This window comes from Tiliqua scincoides, chromosome 2 (assembly GCF_035046505.1).
Source record: "Tiliqua scincoides isolate rTilSci1 chromosome 2, rTilSci1.hap2, whole genome shotgun sequence".
In the NCBI taxonomy this organism is placed as follows: domain Eukaryota; kingdom Metazoa; phylum Chordata; class Lepidosauria; order Squamata; family Scincidae; genus Tiliqua; species Tiliqua scincoides.
Genome location: NC_089822.1, coordinates 6,060,941 through 6,076,170, shown reverse-complemented (window position 1 = coordinate 6,076,170; position 15,230 = coordinate 6,060,941). Strand labels below are relative to the sequence as shown.

At 45.6% G+C, this 15,230-nt stretch overlaps 1 protein-coding gene across 1 annotated transcript in view; it reads left to right on the top strand.

Moving 5' to 3' along the window:
- Positions 1 to 15,230, top strand: part of LOXHD1 (lipoxygenase homology PLAT domains 1) — a 150,939-nt gene that overhangs the window by 13,768 nt on the left and 121,941 nt on the right. The window contains exon 4 of the mRNA XM_066617852.1: positions 2,030 to 2,214. Within this exon, the coding sequence (XP_066473949.1) occupies positions 2,030 to 2,214 (185 nt within the window). The remainder of the gene's footprint in view (positions 1 to 2,029; positions 2,215 to 15,230) is intronic.

Below are 15,230 nucleotides of genomic sequence, written 5' to 3'. Positions count from 1 at the left end.
GGGGCCCCTCCCCTTCGGAGGCATTCCAGGAGGGGGGGAGCAAAACAGAGGCAGAGTAGACAGGCACAGGATTGGACTCTAAGGCTGCCATCCTATCCACAGTAAGCCCCATTCACTAAAGTGGACTTCTGAGTAGACATGCATAGGATTGGGCTCTTAGGCTGCAATCCTAGGCACTTTCCTGGAAGTAAGCTCCATTGGCTAGAAAGAGACTTACTTCAGAGTAGACATACCTAGGATTGGGCTCTTAATCCTGGCAGAGATATATATCTGCACCCGTTTTCACATGCTAAGGGCAGGTGAAAAGGGATTCTACGTGTGTACAATGTGCTGTCCAGCCTTGCCAGAGATCTTCCTTGTCCTTCCCCCACAAGCATGCCCTCCGCCAGCCAGCATTTGCAGCTCCTCTCCAGCAATGCACAGCACAGGGCAGGGCAGCAGAGAACATACAATTGCATGCCAAGCGCCTTCCCAAAGACACAGAGTATTCTGATACCTGAATTAAACCATATTTAATCGCTTGTTTGCAAACGTAGCTGTTTCTATGTGCACCTAAGGACCCTCTCATGTAAGAATTCCTTTTTTGTTCTTACTCCCACAGTTGCTTAGAGTAATTTTACTACATGGAACTCATGTAAGCCATTTTTCGGAATCCATTCACTGCTTCCTCTCCTCGAAGTAGTGCCACACTACATACTACACGCTACAAGTGCACCTGTACAGTATTTTTCCCCATGTGTAGAAAAAGTAGCTAGGGGGAAGGGGATGTGGAGATTGACAGCCCAATCCTATGCATGTCTACTCAGAAGTAAGTTCATCTTTAGGGGGGAAGCACATAAAAAATATTTTATTTCGCCAATAAAAAATGGTTTAAAAATAAATAAATAAATAAAAGATTAACAAGTTGTGAGTTCCTGCACCTTTTTTTCACAAAAAGCACTGATTGATATTATTATTATTATTATTAACAGTATTTATATACCGCTTTTCAACTAAAAGTTCACAAAGCAGTTTACAGAGAAAAATCAAATAACTAAATGGCTCCCTGCCCCAAAAGGGCTACAATCTAAAAAGATGCAAAGGAATACCAGCAGACAGCCACTAGAACAGACACTGCTGGGTGAGATGGGCCAGTTACTCCCCCCTGCTAAAAAAAGGAGCACCCACTTGAAAAAGTGCCTCTTACCCGATTAGTTAGGAGAGGAAAAAAAGTTGGGGCAGCTTCAAAAAGGAGGGGATAGGATCCAGCACATGCCATTACCCCCAATCCATCCCCTTCCAGCCCCTACCCTTGCTGCCAACTTACCATCCTTGGTGGGTATCTTAGTGGCAGGCCAGAAGCTATTTCTAGAAGGAAACTTCCAGAAGGCTGTTTACAATAACTGTAAAGTGCATCCTGCCACTGGAATGCTAGTTTTGGTGGCAGGGAGGGGGGGAAAGATTGGGTCATAACTGTTTTAACTTTCATAAAGTGTCCTAGTAGATCCTTGAAAATGGGGTAATAAATTTAAAACAATACATCAGGAAGAGGTAGAAGGGGAAAAGAAGACTATGTGGGGCTTCATGTTGAGTGGCCTATATAGGAGAGCCATGTTGGTCTGTTGATTGGGAACACATTGATAGGATCCCCAAATAGGAAGCTACCAGCTATAAGATGGGAGGATCGTCCAATTTTTGCACATTTTGTTTTCAGTTCCATACAAGCTACTTTTCGATTTGAAATTCCAGAATTTTGCATTCAATAGTTGTCCCTTTGATATCGTCTATGTGATGTCTTCACTTGGGACTCCTGTAATGTGAGATTAGCCAATTTCTGTTGGAGGATGTATGATTGGATGAAATCCATTTAATGAGGTTTAAGAACGTGTTAACTCAAGAGATTAAGAAACTAATTAAATCGGAGTATTGATTTAAAAACTGGAAGTAGTTAATGTAATGGAAGATTATGCAGTGACTACCAACTGCTGCAAAATGTGAAGATACATACCAAATCCCAAAACTGAGACTTCACTCCTTATCTGTGTTGCAGAGTTGAACATGACAACACAAGCATGAGCCCCAGCTGGTACCTGGATCGTGTGATCGTGACGGACATGAATAGGCCTCACCTCCGCTTTTATTTCCCTTGCAACAATTGGCTGAGCAAGGATGATGGTGATGGACTTTACGTCAGAGATCTGATTGGCAGCCTTAACCCCATGGATGTTCCTAAAAGTACGTTATACCTAAGGTGTTAAACTTATGATTAAATCAAGCAGAATCAAATGGTGCATTTCGTACAGGTTCATGGTTGCGGCTGTAGGGTGCAGGGAATATGACAATGCAAGAAGTCTTCTGGCTATAATGACATCCTGAAATTTACAGAAACCAAAGGCAAGACTTATGGAAATGTATCTCCTCCTCCCCCCGCAGCCAACAAATCAAAGGCATTGTTAGCAATGAGTGCATTGAGACAAGTCTAAATGGAAGTCTTGCCCTAATGAAGAGAATAAAAAGGAACATAAACTGTGGCAAAAGAAATGTAAGAAGGTGATAGGGGAGGCCAAGCGAGACTATGAGGAACGCATGGCCAGCAACATTAAGGGGAATAATAAAAGCTTCTTCAAATATGTTAGAAGCAGGAAACCCGCCAGAGAAGCAGTTGGCCCTCTGGATGGTGAGGGAGGGAAAGGGGAGATAAAAGGAGACTTAGAGATGGCAGAGAAATTAAATGAGTTCTTTGCATCTGTCTTCACGGCAGAAGACCTCGGGCAGATACCGCTGCCCGAACGGCCCCTCCTAACCGAGGAGTTAAGTCAGATAGAGGTTAAAAGAGAAGATGTTTCAGACCTCATTGATAAATTAAAGATCAATAAGTCACCGGGCCCTGATGGCATACACCCAAGGGTTATTAAGGAATTGAAGAATGAAGTTGCAGATCTCTTGAGTAAGGTATGCAACTTGTCCCTCAAAACGGCCACGGTGCCAGAAGATTGGAGGATAGCAAATGTCACGCCTATTTTTAAAAAGGGAAAGAGGGGGGACCCGGGAAACTATAGGCCGGTCAGCCTAACATCTATACCGGGTAAGATGGTGGAATGCCTCATCAAAGATAGGATCTCAAAACACATAGACGAACAGGCCTTGCTGAGGGAGAGTCAGCATGGCTTCTGTAAGGGTAAGTCTTGCCTCACAAACCTTATAGAATTCTTTGAAAAGGTCAACAGGCATGTGGATGCGGGAGAACCCGTGGACATTATATATCTGGACTTTCAGAAGGCGTTTGACACGGTCCCTCACCAAAGGCTACTGAAAAAACTCCACAGTCAGGGAATTAGAGGACAGGTCCTCTCGTGGATTGAGAACTGGTTGGAGGCCAGGAAGCAGAGAGTGGGTGTCAATGGGCAATTTTCACAATGGAGAGAGGTGAAAAGCAGTGTGCCCCAAGGATCTGTCCTGGGACCGGTGCTTTTCAACCTCTTCATAAATGACCTGGAGACAGGGTTGAGCAGTGAAGTGGCTAAGTTTGCAGATGACACCAAACTTTTCCGAGTGGTAAAGACCAGAAGTGATTGTGAGGAGCTCCAGAAGGATCTCTCCAGACTGGCAGAATGGGCAGCAAAATGGCAGATGCGCTTCAATGTCGGTAAGTGTAAAGTCATGCACATTGGGGCAAAAAATCAAAACTTTAGATATAGGCTGATGGGTTCTGAGCTGTCTGTGACAGATCAGGAGAGAGATCTTGGGGTGGTGGTGGACAGGTCGATGAAAGTGTCGACCCAATGTGCGGCGGCAGTGAAGAAGGCCAATTCTATGCTTGGGATCATTAGGAAGGGTATTGAGAACAAAACGGTTAGTATTATAATGCCATTGTACAAATCTATGGTAAGGCCACACCTGGAGTATTGTGTCCAGTTCTGGTCGCCGCATCTCAAAAAAGACATAGTGGAAATGGAAAAGGTGCAAAAGAGAGTGACTAAGATGATTACGGGGCTGGGGCACCTACCTTATGAGGAAAGGCTACGGCGTTTGGGCCTCTTCAGCCTAGAAAAGAGACGCTTGAGGGGGGACATGATTGAGACATACAAAATTATGCAGGGGATGGACAGAGTGGATAGGGAGATGCTCTTTACACTCTCACATAATACCAGAACCAGGGGACATCCACTAAAATTGAGTGTTGGGCGGGTTAGGACAGACAAAAGAAAATATTTCTTTACTCAGCGCGTGGTCGGTCTGTGGAACTCCTTGCCACAGGATGTGGTGCTGGCGTCTAGCCTAGATGCCTTTAAAAGGGGATTGGACGAGTTTCTGGAGGAAAAATCCATTATGGGGTACAAGCCATGATGTGTATGCGCAACCTCCTGATTTTAGGAATGGGTTAAGTCAGAATGCCAGATGTAGGGGAGAGCACCAGGATGAGGTCTCTTGTTATCTGGTGTGCTCCCTGGGGCATTTGGTGGGCCGCTGTGAGATACAGGAAGCTGGACTAGATGGGCCTATGGCCTGATCTAGTGGGGCTGTTCTTATGTTCTTATGTTCTTATGTTCTTAAGTATCAGTTTTCTGGTCGTATAAAGCTGCCTTTCACTGATTGTCATACTGCTACTCAATTGAGGTCAATATTGTCTGCTCTGCCTGATAGTGCCTCTTCAGGCCTACAGGTGGATCATTACACTTCCTACTTGGAGGTGAACTTCTGTATGAAAGCAGGGAATCTACCATTTCTCTACAGCCCTTTCACTACTTTGTTAGGGGGGAGGGGTTGTAGGTAGGTCTGTAGGATGTACCTGATCACATTTTTGGAACGCATTCTTAAAACTTTGTTTATTTTTGTTGTGTTCTCCAGAGGTGTATCTGTCTCTTTTTTTTGGTTTCTTTTGTTTTAATATATTTTTAGGATAATTGATACTGCTTTATTGAATCATTTGGTTGTTTTAAAAAACATGTTATTGACCTTTGACATTTGTAGAAAACGAGGTAAAATTTTATAAATTTGACTAATGGCCAATTTAACCACACTGCCAGTGGAATGTGCGTTTTGCTGGTGGCGACTGTTGCAAAAGTGCCATAAAATGCTTTTTGGCAGCATGCTGAGTTCCAGCACTGTCCCAGCACTGCTGGGACACTGCTAGGAAGGCTGGAGGCTTCCTGTGCGTATCCTTGGCTCCCCCGCAGCCCACCGGAGCAGGTAAGCCAGTGGGAGAGGTGAGAGGGGGTGAGAAAGGGTGGAACGAGGTGGGAATTAGGCGAAATGGGGCAGGGAGGAAGCATAACTGCAGCTGAGGAGGCTGCAAGAGGGGTTGGATTTGGTGGCTATGGTGCACACCGGATCATGTCCTCTGCAGCAACAGCCTCCTTACCCACTTTCTCTCATTTTACCTGCCCTGGTGAAATTGCTAGTGCAGGTCTGAGGAGACCCATTGCAGAGTAGGAGGCTTACGCACAAGTAAGGGAATTTAAATCCCCTTTCCCTATGGAAGCCTCGCAGTCCACCCACCCACCTCCCACTGGATATAGCATGCTTTTTTTGACTGTTAATATAGAACAGGGGTACCCAAACCCCGGCCCTGGGGCCACTTGCGGCCCTTGAGACTTCTCAATGCGGCCCTCAGGGAGCCCCCAGTTTCCAATGAGCCTCTGGCCCTCCAGAGATTTGTTGGAGCCCACACTGGCCCAACACAACTGCTATCAGCGTGAGGGTGACTCTTTGACCTCTCGTGTGAGCTGTAGGATGAGGGCTCCCTCCACTGCTTGTCGTTTCACATCTGTGATGCAGTAGCGGCAGAAAAGGAAAGGCCAGCCTTGCTTTGTGCAAGGCCTTTTATAGGCCTTGAGCTATTGCAAGACCTTCATTCATTCATATAAGTTCATCTTTAATATATTCATTTATGTAAACTTATGTAAATTTATTCAAATTTTAAATGTAAATTAATTCTTTTTTTCCTTCCGGCCCCTAATACAGTGTCAGAGAGACTATGTGGCCCTCCTGCCAAAAACTTTGGACACCCCTGATATAGAATAATATCTATCCAACTAATGTATTTCAGCTTTATTCTAATGCAATTGCCAGGGCTTCCCTGGAAAACACTGAGAGTTTTGGCATGATGAGGGTACTGACAGTTCTGTCCTAGGGATTCCTAACCCCACCCACCCAAAAACTACAGCTCCCAGGGTTTCTCTGGGGAAAGGGTTTGATTAAAAAGCCAGTTTAAATCTGTGCTATAGATCTGTCATTAGTTTAATGTTGTTTACCTGAATCAAATGCTCTCTGAAAACTGGGCAAGTACCCCACAGCTGACACTAGTAGACTGATCGTGAGGAGCAACATAGTATATGTAACATGAGCAAGGATGTGACCCTGGTGTGAAGGGTCTGAAAATGAGAATGGAGCCTTCAGTGCTTAGGGCAATAGTTCATTGCTGACAGCTGAAAGGCCAACTCAGGGAAGCTGAACAGCTTACCTCGGAGAGGACTGGCAGGGTTGTACCAGGGCAATTCAGGACTGCTGTCAGTATTTAAAACTCTAGTGCTTGGGGAGTTGGTCTGGATGGCATCCCTACAAAGAAAGCAGGAAGTGTGTTGTCTGGTCCACAGGTGTACACACTTGGTCCCTGTTGTGTATATGCAATGGTGGATAGAAATGGCTTAAAACAGCTTTCAGCAATTCCTGCTATATTGGACCTGAAGTGTTTCTTGTTTCTTATGGACAGAATGTTGCATTGCTGGTGCTGTTAGGTCAGAACCTTTTGCTGTATCTCCTTTTGACTCCTTTTCTAATGGACCAGAACCAAAATAACCTTCAAAAATAATGCCATTAAGTCAAAGCGCCACCAATTCCAATGGGATCTCACCACTTAATCAACTCAAACTTTAGTCGATTAAACCCAATGGAGCTTGCAGCCCCACTTATCATAACATGTTCATAAACTCAGACATTCTATCTTGGCTGTCACAAACTAGTTTGGTGCCAGGGTTTGGCGCACAAGCTGGCTGCTTGGCAGCCAACACAAAAAGATGGTTAAAGATGACACACAATGGGTGTAAAATGATTCGGGTGACGGTTCGTATCAATTTGTAGAGCTGCTCATTCAGAACTGGCTGTAGCCTGTGTGTGATCTGAAGTTGCATCCTTCTTCTGGTAACATAATTAGCGCAAACTCTTTCTTTGGGTCCTGTTTAAACACAACCAGTGTTATTAATAATAAATATGATTACAATGGAAAGCTACAAAGCCAGGGTGGCAGCATTCCCTGGAGAGGAGTAGATGAGCTATAGTATTCTACAGCGATGGGAGAAAGCAACTAGATTACATTTATTATTTAAACAAATTATGATATTATCTGGAGATGGGAAGTTATTTATCACCAGATTTAAAGTTGCTCTTACAATGTGTGTGCGTGCACAATCGTTATTTGTTTAAAAAGTACAAAAATTATCAAGAGGAAGAAATCAACGCAGTACATTCATCCACATATTTTTACATTCAATTCCATCACAAAAAATCATCTCAATGTGCTATTAACATATAGTCAGTACTCTCGATATGCAAATTCACTATCTGCAAATTCACTTATCCGCGAGGAGCAGAACCACTACCTACCTCTCTTTATCCGGACCTCTGTTTTCATTATCTGCTATGCAGAAAACTTCCAGAGACCAGTGTGGACCCCTTTAAAATGGTAGGTGGAAGCTTCCGCTGGCCATTTTAAAGGGGAACCATGCTGGTTGCAGGAGCCATCCAGAAGGTTCCTGCAGCCTCTGGAAGGTCTCTGAACAGGGTGACCAGATGTCATAACTGCAAAAGAGGACCAGGCACCCCAAAATGTCTTAGGACATTTAAGAAAAATGCAGGACATGACAAAATAAAAACTAAAAACATTCATGTGGTTAATTTAAAACTATATTGCTTATAGTTTTAAATTTAATAATATTACACATACGTAATTCTTTACATGTAATTTATTACAAGAAGGCTATGCGCTGCCTTCAGGGGTCTGCTCACAGGGAAAAGGAGGACATTTAAGTTCTTTTCCAGAACATGAGGCTAAAAGAGAGGCCATGTCATGGGAAAAAAGGACATCTGGTCAGCCTGTCTCTGCAGCATTCAAAGATCCTTTGCACTTCCTGCTGTACTCTACTGGCTTCCTGGGGGTCTCTACTGGATTCTTCTGATTGCAGGTAAGGTACCCCTCCCCCCCAGGGTACCCCTTTCACCTAACCCCATTAGTCCCATAGGATCAATGGTTCATTATCTGTGAATTTGCTATCTGCCAGGGTTTCCAGGAACCAGACCCTAGCAGATAACAAGAACTGACTGTAGTTTCCATAGGTTGTGCCATTTTGGTTCTTTGTATCTATATACATTTAAGTATTCCTAATCTATTCCTCCATATTCCATGTTTTAAAAATTCTACCATCCATTTATCTCTTACAAAAATTAGATTCAACTCTTGTAAATCAGTAGAAATGTCAGAATTTGACCAAGTAAACTTTCTTGACCATAATTTATTTTGCAGCTGCTTATATATAAAGTGGTTACATGCATGTAACTGTTTATATATACAGTTTACAAATGTTGTTGTTGGCAACCTTCAGTCTCGAAAGACTATGGTATCACGCTCTGAATGATGGTTCTGGAACAGCATCTAGTGTGGCTGAAAAGGCCGATTCGGGAGTGACAATCCCTTCCACACCAGGAGCAAGTGCAGTCTGTCCCTGGTCTGTCTCCCTGGCTATGGGCCTTCCTTCTTTGCCTCTTTGCCTCAGACTGTTGGCCAAGTGTCTCTTCAAACTGGGAAAGGCCATGCTGCACAGCCTGCCTCCAAGCGGGCCGCTCAGAGGCCAGGGTTTCCTACCTGTTGAGGTCCACTCCTAAGGCCTTCAGATCCCTCTTGCAGATGTCCTTGTATTGCAGCTGTGGTCTACCTGTAGGGCACGTTCCTTGCATGAGTTCACCATAGAGGAGATCCTTTGGGATCCGGCCATCATCCATTCTCACGACATGACCGAGCCAACGCAGGCGTCTCTGTTTCAGTAGTGCATACATGCTAGGGATTCCAGCTTGTTCCAGGACTGTGTTGCTTGGAACTTTGTCCTGCCAGTTTACAAATGTTTCCTACTAGTAAGTGCAGAGGTGGAATATAAATATTTTAAATAAATAATACTGATCATTTCAGAATAGTTCCAACACACTCATCTTCTCTATTTCAAATGATTTTAGAGCTGTTAATTTGCTCATCCTCAGAGCCCACTGTACCTTCCCATTCTTCTCTTCTTGGAATGATATTAGTATTCCAATTATAGCTACAATATTCTAGCTTCTCTAACCACATTAGGTATTAGATATTGATTTTTCTTTAATACAACACTTTCCAAGTAATTTACCTTGGATCTAAAGCCCATATTTTCTCCTGTAATGTCTCATACAGTCTTTATAGCTATCTTCCATTAGTCTTTTTTTTTTTTTTTTTAAACAATTCCTGAAACCTGAATTTTTGGTGCAATCCTGAGAAGGAGTTGGGCCGGCGCAAGACCTGTAGGAGAGTAAAGCACATTTGCACCTCCTTGGGAGTAAGCAGCACACAGAGGTGCGCTGAATCCAGCCTCCATGGCGGCTTACTCTGTGAGCCTTGCATCGGCCCGTATGGGTGGGAGGGAGATGGGAGGGAAGCGGAAAGGAGGCATTCCTGGGTAGGGGGAGGGCGGGCAGTGGGCGTCCCTGGGGGCGGGCGGGCGGGGAGCAGGAGGCGGGGCTGGGATCCGGCAGTTGGTATGTACCATTGATGTTTGAAAGAAATCCTTTTCAATTTGTCTGTTAGAACAGACAATAGAAAATATTTCTTTACACAGCATGTAATTAGTCTCTGGAACTCCTTGCCACAGGATGTGGTGATAGCATCTGGTCTAGATGCCTTTAATAGGGCATCCAGGCAGATTTTTGGAGGAAAAGTCCATCACAGGTTACAAGCCATGATGGGTATGTGCGACCTCCTGATTTTAGAAGTAGGCTACTTCAGAATGCCAGATGCAAGGGACTGGCACTAGGATAGAGGTATCTTATTGTCTTGTGTGCTCCCAGAGGCATCTGGTGGGCCACTGTGAGACAGAGTTATAGTTTAGTGTAGTTTCCACTATATATGATTTTCCCCTTACTCTCTGTCTTCAGATCCTCACCGTCATGTAAGATGCAACCTGACTACTGAAACCAACCTAGCAATGTGATTTTTGGTCTTGGTTCGTCCTTGGTTCATCCCCAATCCTATGGGGCTGTTGCATCACTGGAAGGTTCTGGTGCTTTATGACCATTGCAAAACTCAATGCAGCCTAACTGCCACCACAAACTTTGTGTAGCATTTAGCTGAGTGACAGCCGCCTCTATGGGCGCCCCAGCACCAAGATGGGCAGGCAGAACAGGGTAGGGACAGGGGTGTGTCGATGGTGGAAAGGGACAGATATTGGCAGCGGCAGTTCCACCAATATCCTACCCCCAGCTTTGATTCACCTACCCAGGCCCCCATGAACTTGCACCAGCAAAATCGCTGGCGCAGATCTGAGTAGACCTCCAGAACAGTGGAGTCTTACCGTGGGACAAAGGAACAAATGTTCCCTTACCTTGAGGAGACTTCTATGACTGTGCCCCTGCAGGATTCAGCATGCACACTGGTTTCACAGCTGCATCAGCAGCGGGGAATTTGATAGAACTGGACTGTAGAACTCAACAATTGTTTGTCCCAGTGTCCAGTTACATAATTGGCACAGTTTTCATTTTATGCATATTGAGAAGTCAGATGTGCTCTTTGAAATTGCAGAGTCTTTATGGAATGGAAAGGAAAACGTTAAAGCTTGCCCCGGTATTAACATATTATTATATTTATCCCAAATCCCTTCAATCAACTTTCTTATCTTATTAGTGCCCCACATATATTTCCTTCCATATGGTTTAATCATCACAATTCATTCTGATAGTGGAATATCTATATCAACTTAGCCCACATAGCAATTAAAAGTATTCCATGATGATGCCTTCTTAAGGGCCCAATCCTATGGGTCGCGGCATCAGTGCTCCACCAGTGCCGCCAACCTGGGCTGTTACAAAAGTGCCGTAAGGCACCTTTGCCCCTGTGCTAGTAACATAAGAACATAAGAACAGCCCCACTGGATCAGGCCAAAGGCCCATCTAGTCCAGCTTCCTGTATCTCACAGCGGCCCACCAAATGCCCCAGGGAGCACACCAGATAACAAGAGGCCTGCAAGGCTTCCTGGGAATTGTAGTTTAAGAACATAAGAACAGCCCCACTGGATCAGGCCATAGGCCCATCCAGTCCAGCTTCCTGTATCTCACAGTGGCCCACCAAATGCCCAGGGAGCGCACCAGATAACTAGAGACCTGCAAGGCCTCCTGGGAATTGTAGTTGAAGAACATAAGAACAGCCCCACTGGATCAGGCCAAAGGCCCATCTAGTCCAGCTTCCTGTATCTCACAGCGGCCCACCAAATGCCCCAGGGAGCACACCAGATAACAAGAGGCCTGCAAGGCTTCCTGGGAATTGTAGTTTAAGAACATAAGAACAGCCCCACTGGATCAGGCCATAGGCCCATCCAGTCCAGCTTCCTGTATCTCACAGTGGCCCACCAAATGCCCAGGGAGCGCACCAGATAACTAGAGACCTGCAAGGCCTCCTGGGAATTGTAGTTGAAGAACATAAGAACAGCCCCACTGGATCAGGCCAAAGGCCCATCTAGTCCAGCTTCCTGATTCTCACAGCGGCCCACCAAATGCCCCAGGGAGCACACCAGATAACAAGAGACCTCATCCTGGTGCCCTCCCTTGCATCTGGCAACACACCTCTGGTGCTTTGGTGCTGGGCCTCAGTACCTGAAAATGAACTCTGAGAGCTCCCAGCAGTGTGTGTAGCCTGCCGGTCAGTAACAGGGCTGTTCAGGGAGTGGGGGGAGGGGGTGGGAAGGGAGCAGAGCTGTGTGGGGGGAGGGCAGGGGGAGGGGAGGAGTGGGCCTGGGTGGTGGTGCAGATGGTTGGAAACCTTCAGTCTCGAAAGACTATGGTATAAGCCTACAGCACCCAGTATTCCCAGGCGGTCTCCCATCCAAGTACTAACCAGGCCTGGCCTTGCTTAGCTTCAGAGATCATGGTATAAGCCTACAGCAGCTGGTATTCCAAGGCAGTCTCCCATCCAAGTACTAACCAGGCATGACCCTGCTTAGCTTCTGAGATCAGACAAGATTGGGCATGTGCAGGGTAACAGCTGCTGCCTCAGATAGCTGTATCCTAACCCCCCTCCTGGGCTGGGAAACCCGCCGTGGGTCTCTTCAGTTCTCCGTCTGCTCAAGAGCAGCCGCAGATCCGAGCAGACCCATTGGGGACAACTGGGTGTTACATGGGGTAAGGGAACTTTTGTTCCCATATTCTGAGGAGACCCAGCACTGCTTCTCTGCCCCACAGGATACAGCGGTCACCATTTTGGCACCGGTGTAGCTCTGGACACTAGGGAAGGATAGGATTGGACCATCTTTTCGCAGTTTCTAACCCACCTTCTTTCAATCTCTGCTGCACTATCCTCGTCTTATTTCTTGGGGGTTTCTTAACGCATATAAAAGTATTACCTAAAGGTTATTAAGCTTTACAACAGGGATTTTTATTGGAATACTGAGAAACATAAATAGCAGCATTGGCAAGCTATTCATTTTGACAGCCAGTATCCAGCCATCCATTCTATTCAAGGAAGTTTAAATTTACTCCATCCAATAAGCTTATTTTGAATCTGTGCCATCAGCCAGTTTATATTTTCTTTATTTCCTTTAATGTATAGGAGAACCGAATTCCTAAACACTTTATGCTTCTTCTCCTCCATGTATCCTGAACCACTGACTTCTGTTTTTCTTCCTTAATACATAAACCCATAATTTCCGTTTTTGTTGCATTAACCTATAACCTTGATAAAACTCCAGATCTAATTCTAAGTTGAAGGATGCCACCTAGTGTCTGATCTGAATGTATTTGTGTATTTGTTTATCCATTTTTTTTTTAAAGCCTATATTCTGCTTTTCTGAAACCGGTTCAAGGTGGTTCACAACATATCCATAAGCAAAATGAAAGCAGCGTAAAATTAATTAACAAATTAACAACAACAAGAATAATACCACGCTCCCATATCTTATAAGACCAAAAAACTGCATACAGGCAATAGCTTTTTCAGCAGAAGAAGCAGACCATAGCTTTAGGGCGCAATCCTAACTCCTTATGCCAGTGCTTTCCAGAAATGACATAAGGGCAATGAGAGTTAGAACAGACAAAAGAAAATATTTCTTTACTCAGCGTGTGGTTTGTCTGTGGAACTCCTTGCCACAGGATGTGGTGATGGCGTCTGGCCTGGACGCCTTTAAAAGGGGATTGGACAAGTTTCTGGAGGAAAAATCCATTACTGGTTACAAGCCATGATGTGTATGTGCAACCTCCTGATTTTAGAAATGGGCTATATCTGAATGCCAGATGCAAGGGAGGGCACCAGGATGAGGTCTCTTGTTATCTGGTGTGCTCCCTGGGCCATTTGTTGGGGCCGCTGTGAGATACAGGAAGCTGGACTAGATGGGCCTATGGCCTGATCCTGTGGGGCTGTTCTTATGTTCTTAACTACAATTCCCAGGAGGCCTTGCAGGTCTCTTGTTATCTGGTGTGCTCCCTGGGGCATTTGGTGGGCCGCTGTGAGATACAGGAAGCTGGACTAGATGGGCCTATGGCCTGATCCAGTGGGGCTGTTCTTATGTTCTTATGTTCTTAGGTAAGGGAATAAACATTCCTTTACTTTGAGGAGGCCCCCGTGAGCGATACCCAACTGCAGAATGCAGCACATGTCCCATTGGCACCGCTATGCCAGTGCTGGAAAGCACTGACATAAGGGGTTAGGATTGCACTCTTAGTGAGATAGCTTCAAAAAAAAACCCACCCCCCAAGAGCCTGGTCTTCACTTGGCATCTGAAGTAGGACAGTGCGTGCCCAACATTCACTGAGACAGCATTGGATCACACAATTGGATCTGCCACTGGACAGGCCCTTCTGGTGGATGCCCACTGTACTTATGAGCATGCAAAAAAGAGACACAAGGAAATGGACAATGCCTACGTTATGATCCAGAACCGTCAAGAATTATTCAGGGATTTGTCTATAATTTCTGGACCTGTTTCTTCATGGGCTTGTTGCCTATGTGGATTGGGCTCCCTTTGGTTGACTCAATGCATCTAATCCTGGAAAAGCACCCAGGAGTGTGCTGATTTTCACAGATCTGGGGCTGCTTGACTGGCACTCTAGAGAACTGTTGAAGCCTGGCAAGGCGGCCAGTGAGGGCAAGTGGAAAGCAGTGCCTGCCTGAGGAGGAGGAAGAGAGCTCTGCATCCTTGCTGGAGAGAGATGCAAAGCAGCCCCCAAGGCAGGCAGGGACTGGGTGTGTGCATTGTGCAGGGGTGTGGCTGGCCTGTAAACTCCTGCATAGCCATAGGCCCTGTGGGGTTGAACAATCATAAGAACATAAGAACAGCCCCACTGGATCAGGCCATAGGCCCATCTAGTCCAGCTTCCTGTATCTCACAGCGGCCCACCAAATGCCCCAGGGAGCACACCAGATAACAAGAGACCTCATCCTGGTGCCCTCCCTTGCATCTGGCATTCAGACATAGCCCATTTCTAAAATCAGGAGGTTGCGCATACACATCATGGCTTGTAACCAGTAATGGATTTTTCCTCCAGAAACTTGTCCAATCCCCTTTTAAAGGCATCCAGGCCAGATGCCATCACCACATCCTGTGGCAAGGAGTTCCACAGACCAACCACACGCTGAGTAAAGAAATATTTTCTTTTGTCTGTTCTAACTCTCCCAACACTCAATTTTAGTGGATGTCTCCTGGTTCTGGTGTTATGTGAGAGTTTCTGACCCCTCCCCCCTCAGACTGCAAGATCTTTTTGGTTGTCCCATTGGCTGTCCTTGTTGTTTATTATACCACCAATGTGCATAACACCTTTGCAAAGTAGGAGAGGTCAGATATTGCCCCAAGGTCCTTGCAGTCTGCAGTTCAAGACAAACGAGACAGAGGAAGGGGAGGGAGGTGGAGACAGGCATAAGCACAGGAAGAACAGGATCTGTGCCAAGGTTTCAGACCTTAGTTAAATGGGAACCCTAGTTTGCATGAGTTGCCCTCCCTTTCATGTAGACGTTTCTGTGTGGTTTAGATGGGAGAGGG